General features: G+C 36.1%; 2 protein-coding genes across 2 annotated transcripts; both read right to left on the bottom strand.

Moving 5' to 3' along the window:
* Positions 1-762: 762 nt before the first annotated feature.
* Positions 763-3,522, bottom strand: LOC9309024 (probable glycerol-3-phosphate acyltransferase 8). The gene is made up of 4 exons (XM_021022843.1): positions 3,056-3,522; positions 2,661-2,973; positions 1,607-2,081; positions 763-1,393 (listed from the first exon to the last, which is right to left on the bottom strand). The coding sequence occupies exons 1-4, from the start codon at positions 3,364-3,366 to the stop codon at positions 996-998; spliced, it is 1,497 nt and encodes a 498-aa protein (XP_020878502.1). The 5' UTR covers positions 3,367-3,522; the 3' UTR covers positions 763-995.
* Positions 3,523-15,926: 12,404 nt separating this feature from the next.
* Positions 15,927-17,727, bottom strand: LOC9309022 (probable aquaporin PIP1-4). The gene is made up of 4 exons (XM_002872907.2): positions 17,323-17,727; positions 16,645-16,940; positions 16,317-16,457; positions 15,927-16,222 (listed from the first exon to the last, which is right to left on the bottom strand). Exons 1-4 carry the CDS (start codon positions 17,651-17,653, stop codon positions 16,127-16,129), a joined length of 864 nt encoding a protein of 287 aa, XP_002872953.1. The 5' UTR covers positions 17,654-17,727; the 3' UTR covers positions 15,927-16,126.
* Between the last annotated feature and the right edge of the window lie 1,028 nt (positions 17,728-18,755).

Raw genomic sequence — 18,755 nt, 5'->3', positions numbered from 1 at the left:
ATGAGCTACACAGTTTTATTTAAAAGGAACATAAATTTAAGTTTAAGAAAAGGAAAAAAAATTAGGCATATATAACAACTCTTGTGAGTTGTGACTATAATTAAGCTCTTAAGAGTAAAACAAAGTCATTATATTAAATTTTAAGAAGAAAAATCGTGGAAACCTTAATGTCGTATAATAAATTTTACACATATATAAATAATTACATATCGTCAACAGACACATTTCATTTTTTTCCTAGCCAGTGGCTATTTGATAAAGCCACGAAAAATTCTTGACCAGTTTTGTGGCCTCTATTTTGCTCATAGTATAAAACTATAAATCATTCACAATTCCACCAGATCATAGGTTTTATTCAAACATATCTTAATCGCCATGTATTTACTTTTGCGTGATTTAATTGTCCGAAAGCCACATTATCCAAAATATACTTCCTCCAATAAAATTTTGCTCTTTAAATATAAAGTTCTTATTATCCCTTAAGCACATGCGTATAGAAATGTGATCACAAAATAGTTTTAGGGAAAAATAGAATTAACATAACAATAACGTACCAATACATCATCAATTAAAACCTTAGCTTTTACAGCAACTATGTCTCCCATGGTTCTAAAAACCAGAGTTTGTCAATGGCTTTTGACGTTCTCCGATTAATGATTCTGTTTTGAGAAACAGAGTTTTGCTCCTTCGTTACCCTTCTTAATTCAATAAGTAGCTCTGATACCAAATATTGAATTAAGGCTTTGATCAAGAACACCAAACTTAAGAATAACTCTCTTTTATTAAGCTTTAGAAATTACTCAAACTAAAACTCAATCTCATAAGTTGTATCACACCTTGATACCTCCTTATATAACAAAAGCTATTGACCTAATCCTAACTCAATTAGGACTTGTATTAGATAACTCCTAATACATTTATTCTAGATAACTCCTAGAATATTCAGCTTTATCTCTTTTACATTTTAGTAACTTATCTCTTAAGTTATTTCAAGTTTATCCCAACATGATAGACTCCACCTTGCCGTCATTACCTCCAAGCAAAAGATATTTATCCTTGCGAGTAAGTTCGGTGCATTCGAAGCCCAAGACCGCGCCGATAACTTTCTGGACGTAATTGGCCACCTCTATAGGAGTCTTGCCGCCACCGTTGACAGTCATTTCTTCAGGCAAACGATCCAAGAAAGTGGCTTCATAGCTTGGTCTTGGGTTCATGAAAAAGAAGTAAGGGTCCCAGAACTTCACACCCCTCACTGTGGTCCCGTTGAACATTCCTTGTTTACAGTTCATCGCTACTGGCACAATCCGGTCACTTAGCTCTGAGAATAGAGCGCTAAATCTCAGTAGATACTCTTCTCTGCACGTTGTGCCTTCCGGACATATCACCAAGTCGCCTGTTATACACCAAAACATATCAAAAGCTCAATTACTCTATTGATTTTTAATTTCTCAACTAGAGATTAATGTGAATGTAAGACAATATTCAAAAGAAGTAGACAATATTATTTTACTTAAAAGTTTATTTAACTTGTATCCGGGTTATATATCAAACCTATGAGATCCAAACAAACCATCTAAATTTGGTTAGAAGATGGTTAATTAGATACCTTTCTCGAGAAGTTTTCTCATGTTGGCAGCATCGGTGACACGGTCACGGGTGAGGGCAACAGCAGGAATAGGAGAAAGCATAAGGGAGAGACGAGAGACACTGTAAGTAACACAACAGATCTTGCGTCCAAGAGCAATAGCAACGATGATGGGATCAAGCGCGGTACGGTGGTTAAGGACATAGAGGTTGCCAAGAGTTCCGGGGGAAGGAGGTGGAGGACGATGGCCACGAATGGTTAAGTGAATTCCGAGAATCTCGTAGGTGTAACGGACAAAGCGTTCAGGTAAAGGGAGGTTGAAGTAGACGCGAATGATGGAGAGTATGAAACCAAAGGGAAGCCATAGGTATGTGACAATGGCGTTTAAGGGCGTTGGACGTTGCGCTAAACGCCCGTCGTGGAAGACTATGCGGTTCTTTAAACGTTCTTTTGGAATTGTTGTGGCTGACTTGCACGCATGAACCATGTAACCTTTCTGTTATAATACCAAAAACGTTATTCATTTCAGACGTATAATTTCAAAGTACATACTAGGAGAATGTAACATGTCTCTAAAATTGTGTAATCAAGATTTAAACAAAAGAAGATTGTTTATAACATTTGATGTATGAGTTCATTAGATGGACATCCCAAAGTGTTGGTGGTACTGGTAAGGTGGTTGGGGCTTGGGGGTAGAAAAACATTCTAGAGGGTCCCGTGAATTGATTGGTTGGGTACATTTATGAACCTTACCAAAAATTACTTAAAAATCAAATTTTTTATTATTTTTTACTAAGATTCACGCGTAGACATAATGACACTAAACCAGTCAACAAGTTAAATTAGACTGTCTAGCTTAATTAATGAAAATTGAAAAATACACGACAAGATCTTTTTTAGAAAAAGTAATCACGAATCAGTGCAAAGACTTCCACAAGAAGATCAAACGTTTGCTTAGATTCTCAAGTTACCTTCAAAACTTATCTTACACTTTAATATTTGCTGGCCTAAACCTAGAATTTAATTTTACCTTATAATCGAGCATTAAGATTTGATTAAAGGACTGAAACAGTACCTTGCAGAGGGACATGAAATCGTGATCAGAGGTTCGATCACCGAGGCCGAGATCAGGTGATTCGTCACCAAACTCTTTCAAAATGGCTAACCTCTTAAGATCACCAACAAGAACACCAGGCTTCTTCACAAATCCAGTGGCTCTATTGGATTTAGGGTTAACTTCAATCTCTGTTCCCAAAACTTTATCACCTCCAAGATAATCCTTCACAAACGCCTCCACCATCACTATCGGATTCGCCGTCACTACCACTTTCCTCTTACACTTATCAAACACATCAAAACTGTCTTTCCTCACATCCGCCGCATAAAACCTAAACAAACATCATCAGAAAAATTATGCGATCTACCTGAATCTATTAATCGATGTTAGGTCTGTGGATATGAAGGTTGTACCGTGGAAGAACTGCGCGAGAGACGAGTTCGATATCGCGGATTTTGAGACCAGCGAAGGAGATGAAGATGAGGATCTGGATTCCAAGAGATTCGGATACGAATAGGTAAGAAATAATGACGATTGGTAATGAGAGAAGCAGTATTAGTCCACGGAAAAGGCTTCCAGCTTCAACGGCGACCAGCATGAAGTAAGGGAACGAGCTTCTTGAGAGAAGCAGAGTCCCGTCAAGATCGGCGGCTATCGAATCGTACTCTCCGTCTCTGCATTCCGTTATCGGAGGAAAGTTTCCACTCTTCTTCGCGGGAGACATTATAACTCGCCAAGTCTCTCTCTCTCTCTCTCTCTCTCGTTAATGGCGGCTCTAAAGAACAGAGAGCACAAAATAATGTGGAAGGAAAGAGAGGGAACGGTTCTGTTTTAAATGCAACATTATTTAACGAAATTACCAAATTGGGTGGGTTTATACATTTTTGACCACACCAAAGTGAGATTTTATTAGTGTTTTAACTCTCATTCTCATTAATTAGAATATGATTACAATCAGACTATTTATATACAAATTACTCAACTGAACCAAAACCTAAACCAGACTATACATAGTTAAACCAAACTGTACCAACAATGATATATACAGATGAACTATATAGAATGATAGTCCCCTTCAAGATGGGAGAAAGATATTCAGGAGACCCATCTTGCCTAAGAGAAACCTGAAAGTAGACGGGTATAAAGCTTTGGTGAAAGGATCTGCAAGCTGCAAGTGAGTGTTGACATGAAGTAGCTTGAACAGACCAGCAACCAATCTTTCACGAACACTGTGACAGTCAGATTCTATGTGCTTTGTGCGCTCATGGAAGACTGAATTATTGGCAATATGAATAGCAGCAGTGTTGTCACACCAAAGAAGAGTAGGCTTACTTAAAGGAACCTGTAGTTCTTTGAAAAAATGATCAAGCCAAAGTAACTCATCTGTGGCAAAAGAGAGAGCTCTATACTCAGCTTCTGCAGAGGATTTAGACACAACCTGTTGCTTTTTCGATTTCCAGGAGATAAGAGAAGATCCCAAAAACATACAATAGCCATTAGTGGAGCGTCTGGTATCTTTGCAAGACTGAAAATTTGCATCAGCAAAAACTTGAAGTTGGAGCTCTGCCTTAGAAGAATAGAACAGACCAAGACCAATAGTTCCCTTAATGTAGTGTAAAATCTTCATGACAGCTTGTTGATGAGCTTGTCGTGGAGCTTCTGAAAACTGGCTGAGTTTATTCACTGCAAAAGCAATGTCAGGGCGAGTAATCTGGAGATACATGAGCCTTCCAATGAGGCGCCTGTAAGCCTTTGCATCTACAAAATCTCCACCAGTCTCCTTAGAGAATTTCACACTTGGATCCATGGGAATACTGGATGGTTTACATCCCAAGAGTCCTGTTTCATCCAGAAGATCTAAAGCATACTTACGTTGGCCAACATAAATGCCAGCAGCGGAACGAGCAATTTCTAGACCAAGGAAGTATTTCAGAGGACCAAGATCATGCAACTTGAAACAGGATTTGAGTTGAGCTTTTAACTCATCCACAGCAGCATCATTATTACTCGCAATGATGATGTCATCTACATATACTAACACACATAAGAAGACTGCTGTAGTGATCTTTAAGAAGCAAGTATGGTCTGAATGAGACTGCACAAAACCCAAGTCAGTGAGAGTGACAGAGAATTTAAGAAACCACTGTCTAGAGGCTTGTTTTAGCCCATATAAAGACTTCTTCAGACGACACACATCATTAGGAGGTAAAGAGTCCCCCTGTTTGGTAGCATACCCTGGAGGAAGTTTCATATAAATCTCCTCATCCAAATCACCATTAAGGAAAGCATTGGAGATGTCCAGTTGATGAAGTGTGAAACAATAAATTGCAGAAATGGCCAGAATGAGCTTCACAGAAGTGAGTTTACAAACAGGAGAGAAGGTGTCATTGAAGTCAATACCTTCCTGTTGTGTGTATCCTTTGGCAACCAAACGGGCTTTGTACCTCTCAATAGTCCCATCAGAATTGTATTTGATTTTGAATATCCATTTACATCCAATAGGTTTCTTATTAGGAGGCAAACTGCAAATTTCCCATGTATGAGTAGTCTCTAATGCATCAACTTCATCATCCATAGCACCACACCACACAAGAATTTCCTTTGCTTCAGTGTAGGTTGAGGGTTCTTTATTTTTGTCTATGCAAACCAAAAAAGAAAGATAAAGCGCTGATACTTTATCATAAGAAAGAAATTGAGAAATCTCATGTATGGTTGAAGATCCTATTGAATGACAATAGTAATCTTGAAGATAAGCAGGCTTCTTTGTTCTCCTATGCGATGTTTGAACAGAAGGTTCAGTGACATCAAGTTGAGGACTAGCAGAAGGCATAGTCTCAATGGAAGATGAGGATGGAGAAACATCATCATCAGATATATGACGTGGCATAGGAGAATGACTAAGCAGGTCAGTGAAAAAAGATTTCATTTCCTGAGATAAACCTGTCTTAGCAAAAGGGAAAAGCTCTTCATGAAAAACAACATGTCTAGAGATGATATTGTCATTAGTCTCCAGATCAAGCAGTTTATAGCCTTTAAATCCAGAAGGATAGCCAAGAAAAGCACAGGCACGAGCTCGGGGATCAAATTTTAAACGATTCTTGGGAGAAGTAGAGGCATAACAAAGACAACCTAGAACTTTAAGTTCATCATAATTAGGAAGCTTTTTAGTTAAAACCTCAAAGGGACTTTTATCATCTAGAACAGGAGCTGGAAGTCTATTGATCAGGTGAACAGCAGACAAGACACAATCTCCCCAATAAAGTAGAGGAAGATGTGATTGGAATAAAAGAGATCTAGCCACATTGAGAATGTGTTGGTGTTTTCTTTCAACAACAGAATTCTGTTGTGGGGTTTCAGGACAGGAATGAAAAGGAATGATGCCTTTGGACTGATATAATTGAGTGAAATTGAACTCTTGAGCATTGTCAGATCTAACCCCCTTAACTCTAGTCTCAAATTGAGTTTCTACCATGGTAAGAAAAGAAGGAAAAATGTGTAAAACATCAGATTTTGATTTCATAAGATAGACCCAAGTAGCTCTAGAATGATCATCAACAATGGTCAAAAAATATTTGAAACCATCATGAGTAGGAGTAGAAAAGGGTCCCTAAGTATCTATATGAACCAATTCAAAAGGAGTTTTACAAATATTATTATGAGAAACAAAGGGAATATGTTTTTGTTTAGCCAAATGGCAAGTTTTACAATGAAAATCTTTTTGGATTTTTGGTTCTTTTTTGAAATTTAAAATATCAGAAAGAGACTGAAGTTTATAGAAAGAAGGATGACCTAACCGTTTATGCCAAAGATCATGAGAGGTGACAGAGGCAGCAACAAGAGAAGAAGAATGAACTGGCAAAGCCACAGATTCAACATCCAGAAAATAGAGATTAGTGACCTGTCTACCCATTCCAATCATTAAGTCCCGAGAAAGATCCTGAAGAACACAAGAGTTTTCATCAAACCAAATTTTACAACCCATAGCTTTAGTCAAGCAACTGACACTTAAGAGGTTGAATTTGAATTGGGGAATAAAGAGGACATCAGAAAGAGCTAGATTTCTACCCAACTGTATAGATCCTATCCCAACAATGCTCACTAAACCACCATTAGGAAGATTAACATTAGTGTTTTGAAGTGGCTGGAAGTTAGAAAAAGAAGATCTATCATGACAGATATGATTAGTAGCTCCTGTGTCTATAACCCAAGCATTGATAGCAATAATATTGCTATTCGTAGAACAAGAGTAAGGCCTATCAGCACTGGTAAAAGAACAAATGATAGAGGGGAAAAAAGTACCAGGTGCTGGACCATTGGGTGAGGAAGAAGAGGGTAAGGAAGACACTGAAATAGCATGAACTTCAGGTGTGAGTGTGGAGCTATGAATTCTGGTGTTGAGAAAAGAGACTATCTTCTGCATTTGTTCAGTAGATAAATTCTCATCAGCCTTAACAGTATCCAGAACAGTAGCTGTGTCAAGAGGAGCTGTGGAGATGACATTTGCTGCTGTTGGAGAGGGGCTGGGAGACTTAAACCGAGGATGTCCCACTGGATAACCATTCTTCTTGTAGCATTTATCCATGACATGACCAGTTCTACCACAAAAAGTGCAGATAGGCGTATCCTTTCTCTGAAAACGATAACCAGAAGAGCTCTGAGAATGTGGTTGAGAGACTTGAAAAGCTGAGGTATCCAGGGTACCAGTAGGAGGAAGACAAGCAGACCTCTGAGAATCATCCTGATCCAACATATTGTAGACTTCAGATAAAGATGGCAAGCTTTTCTTCATAAGAATTTGACTTCTCACAGTGTCATAAGTACTGTTGAGTCCCATGAGAAAATCAATAACCCTGTTTGTTTCCCTTTCAGCCAATAAATCCTCCACAGATCTAGCAGTAACCTGAAGGCTGGAAAGTTCTTCCCACAGAGACTGTGTTTTAGTGTGATATGTAGACAAGTCCATACTGCCTTGACGTAACGAATGAATCTGTTGGCGAAGTTTGTATAGTCTGGGAAGGTTGGATTTGTGAAATTTAGTGTGCAAATCTTTCCAGATCTCAGCAGCAGTGTTGAAATAGAGGATACTAGAATAGATTTGTTTCGAAACACTATTAAGCAACCAAGACTTGACCATACTATTGCAACGTTTCCAGATCACATAATAAGGATCAGTATCATCAGGTCTAGTAATCGAACCATCCACAAATCCTAACTTGTTCTTAGCTTCAATACTAGTTGTTATCGCAACAATCCAAGTACCATAATTCGTTCCATCTAGAAGATCGGGAACAAGAGTTAAACCTGGATGATCGAAGTTAAGAAGATGATAAGGACTATGGATGTTACCCGGTGAATCAGAAAGCACAAACGGAGATCGAGCTTGAAGAGGTGGACGAGCTGAAGCAGAGCCAGCGAGTACCGGAGATGAGCTGCGATCATTGTTGTGAGAGAGATTAGAATCGATTTCCGGTGGATCCGGTGTAGAGGAGCGATACTTCGAGGTCGTCTTTCGTTTTCCCATTGGAAGACAAAATCGAGTTGAAATCAACAAAGAGGAGTTGAATAACAGCTGAATCTGGAGAGGAATCGGAAGAGATGAAGTCGCAAAGAGCTACAGCGGTGGATCGAGATCGGAAATTGAAGAATTCCGGTGAATGAGAATTTTCTCGGTGATTTTCCGAGAAAGTTTGTTAGAGAGAAAAAGGGTTTATTTGCTCTGATACCATATTAGTGTTTTAACTCTCATTCTCATTAATTAGAATATGATTACAATCAAAGTATTTATATACAAATTACTCAACTGAACCAAAGCCTAAACCAGACTATACATAGTTAAACCAAACTGTACCAACAATGATATATACAGATAAACTATATAGAATGATAGATTTCATCTTTAATTAATTAATTTATCCTTAAACTATCTTTTGTAACAAAAACAACCCTCATTCTCCCTTGCCCAATAAATGGGTTCTGTTTTGAGAATGTTGGCATAGATGAGAAATATAAAAGCGGTCACATTTAACGAAAGGTAGCTCAGCCGCTCAACTATATTGAAGGCCATAATATTAATTCAGTGGGTTATATCTATAATCTATATAGTATTAACTATGCCATATCCACAAAGAACGTAAAGTCTAGGGCCACATGTCGAATTCATTATATGAAAATGATTTCATCCGATATGGCGATATTGTTGACTCAGTCAAATTGTCTCTAATCTTTTTAAACTACTTTGTCATAGATTTAGGTTTAATTATTTAGTTGAAGTGAACTTGTTAGAAAACTCTTTCGACTTAATGTAGCTTAGATTCTAATATCATTAATTAATCACAACAATAACAAAAAGTCCTCGTTGAGATAGATCTTGTTCTCACTTGAGCTTAATCTGTTTATTCGACCGTTGGGAGTTGCACCGCCTTGAGCCGCACATTTATGCTCATTACACATATTTACGAAAAACCACATGAAAGTGTTGTGACCAGAGTGTATCTTTCTACCGTTATACGTATATGAGATATATAGTACGAAGTCCAAATACTTCCACGAGCCTATCCAATTGTAAAAAAATCGAAATCATAACGAGCAATTTTATTTCATGTGGAATAACTAATAAGATATGGCGTCCCTATTTTCTTAAAATCGTAGTTGTATACCTAACTCAAACGGATCAACTTGAAATGGCTTTTGACCAGTCCGGTGAGTAACCCACTTTGGTACTTCTTTTATCCAGTTTGTTCATCCACACACATGAAAAAACATCTCTGAAGATTTGCTATTTTCGGTAAAAAAATTCCTGTAAATATTGATATTATGAGATCTATACTAGTATTTTTGCAACATTTTGGTGACGGATGGGTAAAAATGCTTCCGGGTATATCGGATACCCGACCCGTTTTTAAAATTCCTTCACAAAAAATTTGTTGGGTCGGGTTATATTTAACCCAACTCATACACCGGATATTTCATATTTAATAGTTTAGATATTTAGAAGATTTGATTAAGATTTATAATTATGATTCTCCTATGATCTTTGTTTGATTTGTTTTTAACTGTTTTGAATCATCATATAATACATAAAGTAAAAAAATTATCAATTTTTTTTTGCATATACTGTGATTCGAAATTTTAAAAACGGACATATATTATCCAATTGACAAAATGTGTGTTCAACGTTCTACATCGATGAAAATATTTAGACAATGATTCAGAATCATATCATAAATAAGAACATTAATAAAATAAATGAGTTTTTTTGCCGGACGGGTTTGGCGGGATGAGTTTTTGAATCAGTAATAATAAAAAGAGTAAAATATCATTAATCCGCCGCTTCAATACGGATTAAATCCTTTTTTCTAATACCACAAATATTAGACATTAAATCAGTCTCATTTAGAAAAGATTGTATAAAACCAAAAATTGTTCCGTGGTATAATGTCCCGTGGTAGAGGATGATATGATTTGTAAACTTTTATATATAATAAATAATCATTAAATTTTAAAATAAAAACAAATCACGGGATGGGTTAAGAAATTACGGAACAGGTTATATTTCGGAAATGATTTATATGGCGGACGAATTTGAATCAATATTTATATTCCGCTTTAATACGGGTTAAATCCTCCGTTTATTAATAATTGTCTCGTGGACTTGTGGTATACCGTTACTTAATAACATTTATAAACTATAATATAAATAAATATGTTATAAGGAGATATAATTTATAAAATATTTTTATCCTAACTTTAAAATTAAATCATCCCGCGGTATACCGTGGATTAAAATCTAGTTAGACTAGTATAAATGTTAAATCTTCAATGCATCGCAATGATTTATTCAAAAAACTATTCGAATCATAAACAAGTTACACAAAAAGGCTTGTTGAGCAGTATTAGAGCATCTCCAATGGTGAGAGCCCTTCCAAGAGCTCTCTCCTATTGTTTAATATAATTTGTGGAAATTTGTAAGATGAGAGCTTGTGTTTTATTTTAAAAAAAAAATCCATTGTCCAAGGGTAGTATCTCTCAAGTGGGGTTCTTACAATATGCTTGATCAAACAATATGATGAATCAAATCCAAAGCATGAAAACTCACTTCGACTTGGCTCTTCTTAGCTACACTACTCCAGCTTTTAGATTGAACACCAGTTCTCCTATCGAAATCAATACTCAATGCAACCTCAGGTTTATGATCAAGAGCAGTGAAACAAGCCATATAATCTCCAGCCTCCACCGCTGTAACTCGATGTCACCTGTGTAAATTCACGTTTAATCAACAAAAAACGAAAATTCAAAATTCAGAAATTCGGATTTGGAGAGTAATCTGATAGAGATCTTATGATATTGAGGTGAAGGATGAGCTTCGTTTGGGTTAAAGACTGTGTATTTTCCGATGGTGACTGATATCATATCTCTATACGAATACACTAAATTGCAGAGGTTCGGTCCTAAATCCAAAAGTGATGAGATGAATCATCTATATCCTCAAAACAGGTTCACTAAAACTTGGTTCAAATGATACAAAGACAAGATGGTAGAAGAAGAAACTCACTCCTGTGTAACCGATGCCTACAAGTTCAAGCACCATGAACCAATGGAAGCCTATCGATTGAAAACATATGTTCCTCACCTTACTCCTCCATCAAGCAAAACCGGAATCCTACCTCTAACAACATGAACAACCTGCAGTTTCAGAAGAAGACCAGTTTGTTCATCAATCAAGGTTTCAATCAACTGAGAAAAAAAAAAAAAACAGAGCAAAAGCAGTATGAGAAGATAGTAATTCCATGATCTAAATCTCTATCTTCAAAGCCATTGGAAGCTCACCAAAACTAAAATTCTTTCAAAACCTATAAAGTAGTAAACTTTTACTCAAGTCCATAAAACTCATTAAGCAATACAAATGAAATTTGAAAAACACATAGGACCAAACACGATTAGTCAGCATGAAGCAAATAACTCAATCTAACTCAGAACACAGACACAAACATTAACAACTAGGTTTATCAAAACCTTGAATTGTTCAGAAATCAAGAGATTTAGAAACAAGGAATCAAATCACAAACTTATCCTGAAAAAATCGAAATGAAAAGTCACCTAATTGAAAGATTTGATGGAAAAAGGGCTGGAATTTTCACAAGCACTTGGCAGAGCTTCAGTGCACTAAAACCACCGCTCAAACCGAGATTCTGAGAGCAAGCGAAAGAGCTGCATCAATTCAATGGATCAAGAGCACGCTCATACACCATAATTTCTCCCTTAAATCAACCCTCAATCGCCGGAATCGTCAGACTAAATCTCGTCTTCTTGTTCGCTGATATCGCCAAAAGAGTGAAAGAGAGTCGAAAAAAATAATTGGAAGAAGACTTCGTGGTTCACACGTTGTCTTTTTTTTTTCCTTTTGTTAAAAATCCTCCACCAGTCAAACAGTGACACGTGTGCGTCTCTCCTGGGTTCCCAAAACTTTCTTCAGAGAACCAACTCTCTCCTCAATTATGTTTTCTGATTTAATTTTAATCAATTATAATCACTTTTGAGAAGAAAACTTTGGAAGAGAGCTCCCATTAGAGATGCTGTTAGACCATCTCCAATGGTGCTTCAAATTTCACCTTTTCCTTCATTTTGAAGATAAAAATGAAGAAATCTTCTCCAATGGTGTTTCATTTTCACCTTCAAAATGAAGGAGTGAATAGTGTATCTTCATATTTGAAGGTATACTATTCACATCTTCATATTTTGAAGATGAACTTTTTTATTTACAAAATGATCCCTTAAATTATAACAAGTATTTATTTTATACCAAACAAATTATTTATTCATATTTTATCCAAACAACTTAAAATACAATAACAATATATATATTAAATAGAAAAACAAACACATATCCAACATAAAATTTAAAATGCATAATTAATACTAACATTAAATATATAAAAACATACCATATCATATATTAAAAACTTAATAATCTGGTAATTCGTTTCCGGATCCACTAAGATAATTAAAATATTGCCCAAATGAGGTTGATCCAGATAGAGCTTGTTGATTCTGTTTTTCTTCATTTCTTTTTTGTAAAATGCGAGCTTTTTCAGCTTGAACATATGCACGAATCTCTGGATCTTCTATGGAATTCAAGTCTTGAAGTAACATTTTGTTGTCTGCCTTTAGTTCTTTCAAAGCATAATTCTTACTTTGAATCTCCAAATGTTGTTGTCTTTGAGCACTTGTCTTCTTTAGCTGCTCCAAAAGTTGTTTATTTCCTTCTTCCAAAGTGTTGATAATAATTGATGTTTGATCATCAATTTTTCTTTTCAGTTTGGATTTTTTTACTCCCATTGGACGTTGAGATGGAGATCCGCCAATGTTGTCATCATCACCATCTAAGTTCAAAGAAAATGAAGACAAACCTGGAGATGCTTGTGTAGCGGAATCAGGAGTAGGATTTTCTGACTCTGAAGATATATACCCGAAATTAAGTGGGTTTGATATTTTTCTAGAAGAAGTGTCACCATCTTTAAACTTTTCATAATTCTTAATAATGTTCCACACATGATCAAATTTCCAACCTCCTTTATATCTTTGATCTTCCATTAGCATCACTTTGGCTTGATTAAACTGCAAACAAATTTGAAGAAAAAAATAATTAATAACCAAATGCAAATAAATTTGATAAATCATCTATTAATAATCACAAAAAATACTCACAATATCGTCACTTGAAGCACCACTTGGACGTCTATTCTCACATTGTTTGATGCATGCATGTAATTTTCTTGTTACTTTCTCGATAGTTTGAATTCGGCATTGGATAGATTTTGTTGACCGTTCACTCCACGTTGGATTTTTCTCCTTCTCATAAGCTTCTAGCACACGGGACCAAAGCCGATCGGATGACTGATAGACACCCTTAATTGGATCTTGAGAAATTTCCATATAAATTTGACACAAAAGCCTATCTTCTTCTTGTGTATATCCAGTAGAACGTAGAGGCATTTTTGTAAGTAAAGTAAGAATAAATGTAGTAGAGATAGAAAATTATAGAATGGTTTAATGAGGTGAATGAAAATATAACACCATGATGTTATTTATAGATGTTAATAAAGGCTCCCATATTACTCAATCTCTTATGAGATGATTAGACAATACAATAATAAAGTTATTCAAAGATTCTTACGTTTCTCAATTCATTATGACAAAACTTGAAAATAAAATGACAAAGTGTTTTCAAGATTTGACAAAACAATGATAAAGTGATATAAAGTGTTAGATAAAAAAGTAGACATGATTTTCTTTTTGAATTCTACCATCCATATACTATTAGATTTGACCATACAATGAAAAAAAATTCTAAGGTTGCACGTTATTTAATCTATAACAACAAGAGTAGACAATACAATGACAAAGTGACAAGAGAATCTATTATGACAAAATTTGACAATACAAAACTGATTTTAAAAATTAATATATTTTCACATGTTATCTCTATAAATTCCATCAAAATTCTATGTTACTCATCACAAGCCAATATATACTTATATTTTTCTTATCCTAAATTCTCTCTTTTGAAATGAATTTTAATTTGACAAATATATCCTCTTCCTCATCCTCTTCTGATGATGATGAGAATACGGAGATTCTCCATACTCTTGACCAAGAAGAAGAAGCGATACAATTAACAAACCAGCCAGGTGATCCATGGTGGCTCAGTTCCCGGACGTTCTTTCATTCACCGTGATCGAGAAAGTGCACACTGGAGATTGTTCAACGATTACTTCTCAGAAAATCCAATTTACAAGGATGCTATGTTCCGCAGAAGATATCGTATGGCCCGTCCTCTATTTCTTTGTATTATTAATGCAGTAGAAGATCATGATAACTACTTTCAACAACGAAGGGATTCAACCGGTAGACTTGGATTATCATCCCTTCAGAAAGTAACAGCGGTATTTCGGATGCTTGCATATGATTTACCAGCGGATGCCACAGATGAGTATATCAAAATTGGAGAATCAACGGCGATTGAAAGCCTGAAAAGATTTTGCCGAGCAGTAGTGGAAATATTTTCAGACCAATACTTACGATCACCAACACCTAATGATGTTTCAAGACTTCTTTACATTGGTGAAAAACGGGGTTTCCCTGGAATGCTAGGCAGCTTAGATTGTATGCACTGGAAGTGGAAAAATTGTCCTACCGGTTGGGCTGGACAATATACAGGTCGCAGTGGATCACCAACAATAATACTTGAGGCCGTGGCAGATTATGATCTTTGGATATGGCATGCATATTTTGGTATGCCAGGCACCAATAATGATATCAATGTGTTGGAGTCTTCCCATCTCTTTTCCAATCTCGCTCAAGGTATTGCTCCTCCTGCTCATTATGTCATTCAAGGAAAAGAATATAATATGGGTTATTATTTGGCTGATGGTATATATCCAAAATGGTCTACCATAGTGCAAACTATTCACGAGCCTATGGGTTCTAAAAAAAAATATTTTGCTACGCAACAAGAAGCGTGTAGAAAAGATGTAGAACGTGCCTTTGGAGTTCTCCAATCACGTTTCGCAATCGTGAAAGGACCAGCTCGTTTTTGGGAGAAAAGCGTGATACATGATATAATGACTACATGTATAATTTTACATAATATGATAATTGAAGATGAGCGTGATCTCGATGCGCCAATTGAAGTTGGAAGAGAAACTCCACCTCCGGATGTTGAAATGGAAAATAATGAAAATACCCGATTCCAAGAATTCCTCGCTCGATTTAGAAAAATAAAGGATAAAGAAGCTCATTTCTCACTTCGGAATGCATTAATTGATCATTTGTGGGAGAAGTATATGTCTACAATTGCATCATAAATATACGTTTTTAATTAATGTTATGTAATGTGATAATAATGTACTTTAAATAAAATTTGTTAGACTATTTGCTTATTATAAAATAAACGGGTTAAAATTCATAAGTTTAGAAAGTAAAGGGTTTTGTTAGTAATTAATAATAAAATAAAGATAGAATATACTTAGAATATTCTTTTTGAAATAGAAAATGAAGAAAACCATTGGAAAAGGCTTGCTTCATTTTTACCTTCAAATTTGAAGAAACTTCAATTTTGAAGATATATTTGAAGGTAACTATTGGAGATGCTCTTAGAAGACCCTCCTTAACAGGCCTCCCTATCGCTCAAAGATGGGCTGAAATTCACTAGTATTAAATGGACCCATATGAGAGACCATATAAACGTAACCGTGGCCTAGTCGATATTAGGAAAACAGTAACCCATAAACAAAGAGGATTTAACATAATTAAACAACAGTTAAAAATAAAGCATGGTTTTTACATAGACAAAACACGCTGATTAGAAATCCCAAATATATATTCTTGAAAGGCTCTCCATACATTGCAAAACACAAGAAGCTAGAGTAGATAGATAAGCAAAGAAATTACTAAAAGAACAGATTCTGGACGGTGGAATCTTTGTTCTAACTCTTGCTCTTGAAAGGAATGGCTCTGATGACAATCTGGTGATAGAGTGCTGCTAGAGCTGCTCCAATGAATGGTCCAACCCAGAAAATCCACTGCAACCACAATTTTCAAATTCAAATATTAGAATACATCTAATACGTTTAAGAGTGGTCCTTTTCATTTGTGTTGTTCAAGAGTGTTACTCACATGGTCGTCCCAAGAGTGGTCCTTGTTGTAGATAATTGCGGCTCCAAGACTTCTAGCTGGGTTGATTCCGGTCCCGGTGATCGGAATTGTTGCCAAGTGTACCAAGAACACAGCAAATCCGATTGGGAGGGGCGCCAAAATCTACAAGAAAAATTACCAATTATCACAACCGGAACTAATTGCCTCATAAGCTACTAATCAAACCAATAAAACCAGAAAAACCGGTCGCTTAGTAGGCTAGACAATTATAAACCGGAACTAATTGGTTCATTAACTACTCTAATTAACCCTATAAAATCAGTAAACCGGAATTAAGAGAGATCCATACCGGAACGTGTGAGTCACGGGCGCTTCTCTTGGCGTCGGTGGCGGAGAAGACGGTGTACACGAGAACAAAGGTTCCGATGATTTCAGCACCGAGTCCAGAACCCTTGGTGTAGCCGTGAGCGACGGTGTTAGCACCACCACCGAGAGTCTGGTAATGCGTAGGCTGGAAACCCTTGACGACTCCGGCACCACAGATGGCTCCGAGACATTGCATAATCATGTAGAACACAGCTCTGGTCAGAGACAACTTCCGAGCCAAAAACAAACCGAATGTAACCGCAGGGTTGATGTGTCCACCTGAATACACACATACACACACATATGTTACAGAAAGATACGAGCTTTATTTTAGAAACCTACAGTAAAATTGGAGTAACGGACAGATCTAGATAAGCCCAAGCATCAAAAGAACCCAAAGTTTGCAACTTTTCTAGGTCAAGCAGAGTATTAACCCAGAACACAAACAGAGGACTCACATGATGTTCTTCAGAAATTACAAACAAACCTGACAAATTCTATAAATTGGAATAACGAAGAGATCTTCCAGAACTTCAAACATAAAAAATCGATCCTCCACACTTTCTCAGTAAACAAAACAGAGTAAATAATGCAGAACAGAAACAGAGAACTCACAAAAGACAGAGCTTACAATAAACTGGGAAATTGGAATGACGATTACCTGAAATTCCAGCAGTACAGTAGACAAGAGCAAAGATCATGCCACCAAAAGCCCAAGCGATGCCTTGGATCCCAACAGAAGCACACATGTTTGGTGCTCTCTTCACTCCCATCACAGTCAAAACAGTGATGTAGAGAAACAGGAAAGTAGCAATAAACTCAGCAATTCCGGCTCTGTAGAACGACCATGAGCTCAGCTCGCCGGGCTCGAACAGTGGCGCAGGCGGTGGCTCTTTGTAGTCCTTGTCAGTGGACTGAGCCGATGTACCGATGGGTTGCCTCTCCGGGAACTTGTTAGCTCCCACTCGAACATCTTCTTCTTTGCCTTCCATTTCACTCTCGACCCTCTCTTTTTTTTTAGGGTTTTTCTCTCTCTCCAGTTTTGAGCTTTTTCTTTCTCGTGTGTGGTCGAGACTTCATTTATAGAGAGGACCCATAGACTATAAAATTTGCCTAACGTCTCCAAACTTTTATCTTTAATTATTGCTAAGAGAAAAACAGAAAATAAAATAGTATATAACGAATAGTTAACACCTAATTATAGAGAACATTTGTGAATGGTCTTAAGAGTTTTTAAAACTTTTACTAGTTACGACTTTTTTTTCTTTATGTTAACAGATTGTACTAGTCTATTAACGTTTTTATCTAGTTATTATTCATTTTTTTTTTGGTGAAGATCTAGTTATTATTCATGATAGTGAATGTTGAATAATTATGTTAATGAAAAGTTTGATAAATTGTACTATTAAGTAAAAGATAATGATGGAGGAGACTGGTGAGGGTTCTGGAACGTACCGATGTGTTCTCGTATAAAGACAAAAATCTGACTTGTTTTTTCTTTTCCTCTTGCCACAAAAGATTGTGGGTCCACTTTCTGGACGGTAAACAAAAATCGATAAAATTGTAAGAGCCCAATAAAGCCCAATAGTAAAATAGTAAAAGACTGACTCTTCAACGAAACAATTAGAGCATCACCATCCATCACACACTATGTGGTGGGGCGGTCAAAAATACTATTTTAATCAATTTATAATAAATAAGTTATTTATTTAAATTATAAAAAAAGAATTTGACAAATAATAAAAGGACAAGTGGAGACATAGTTTTTCAAAGTTTCTCAAAGTTTCTCAAACCAGAAACTATGTCTACACTCTCTCTTACTTTTATATTATTTTTTATTTTTTAATCTTGAGACATTTTCTCGAGACATTACTGTTGGAAATGCTCTTATCAGACATTACTGTTGTTGGAGATGCTCTTATCAAACCATTGGAGAAATAATTGACAGCTTTATGTAAAGTCATTTTCGTTGGGGCTATAGTGTAATGCCATGCTTCATTTTAACATCTTATAAAATATTCGACCATTCAATATTCTAAAACAGTGTTTTTTTTTTTTCCTCTTTCTAAAACAGTGTTATGTAATGAAAAAGTT

This window comes from Arabidopsis lyrata (genome assembly GCF_000004255.2).
Source record: "Arabidopsis lyrata subsp. lyrata unplaced genomic scaffold ARALYscaffold_6, whole genome shotgun sequence".
Taxonomy (NCBI): domain Eukaryota; kingdom Viridiplantae; phylum Streptophyta; class Magnoliopsida; order Brassicales; family Brassicaceae; genus Arabidopsis; species Arabidopsis lyrata.
The sequence above is the reverse complement of the archived record's forward strand: the minus strand, read 5'-3'. Positions and strand labels throughout refer to the sequence as shown.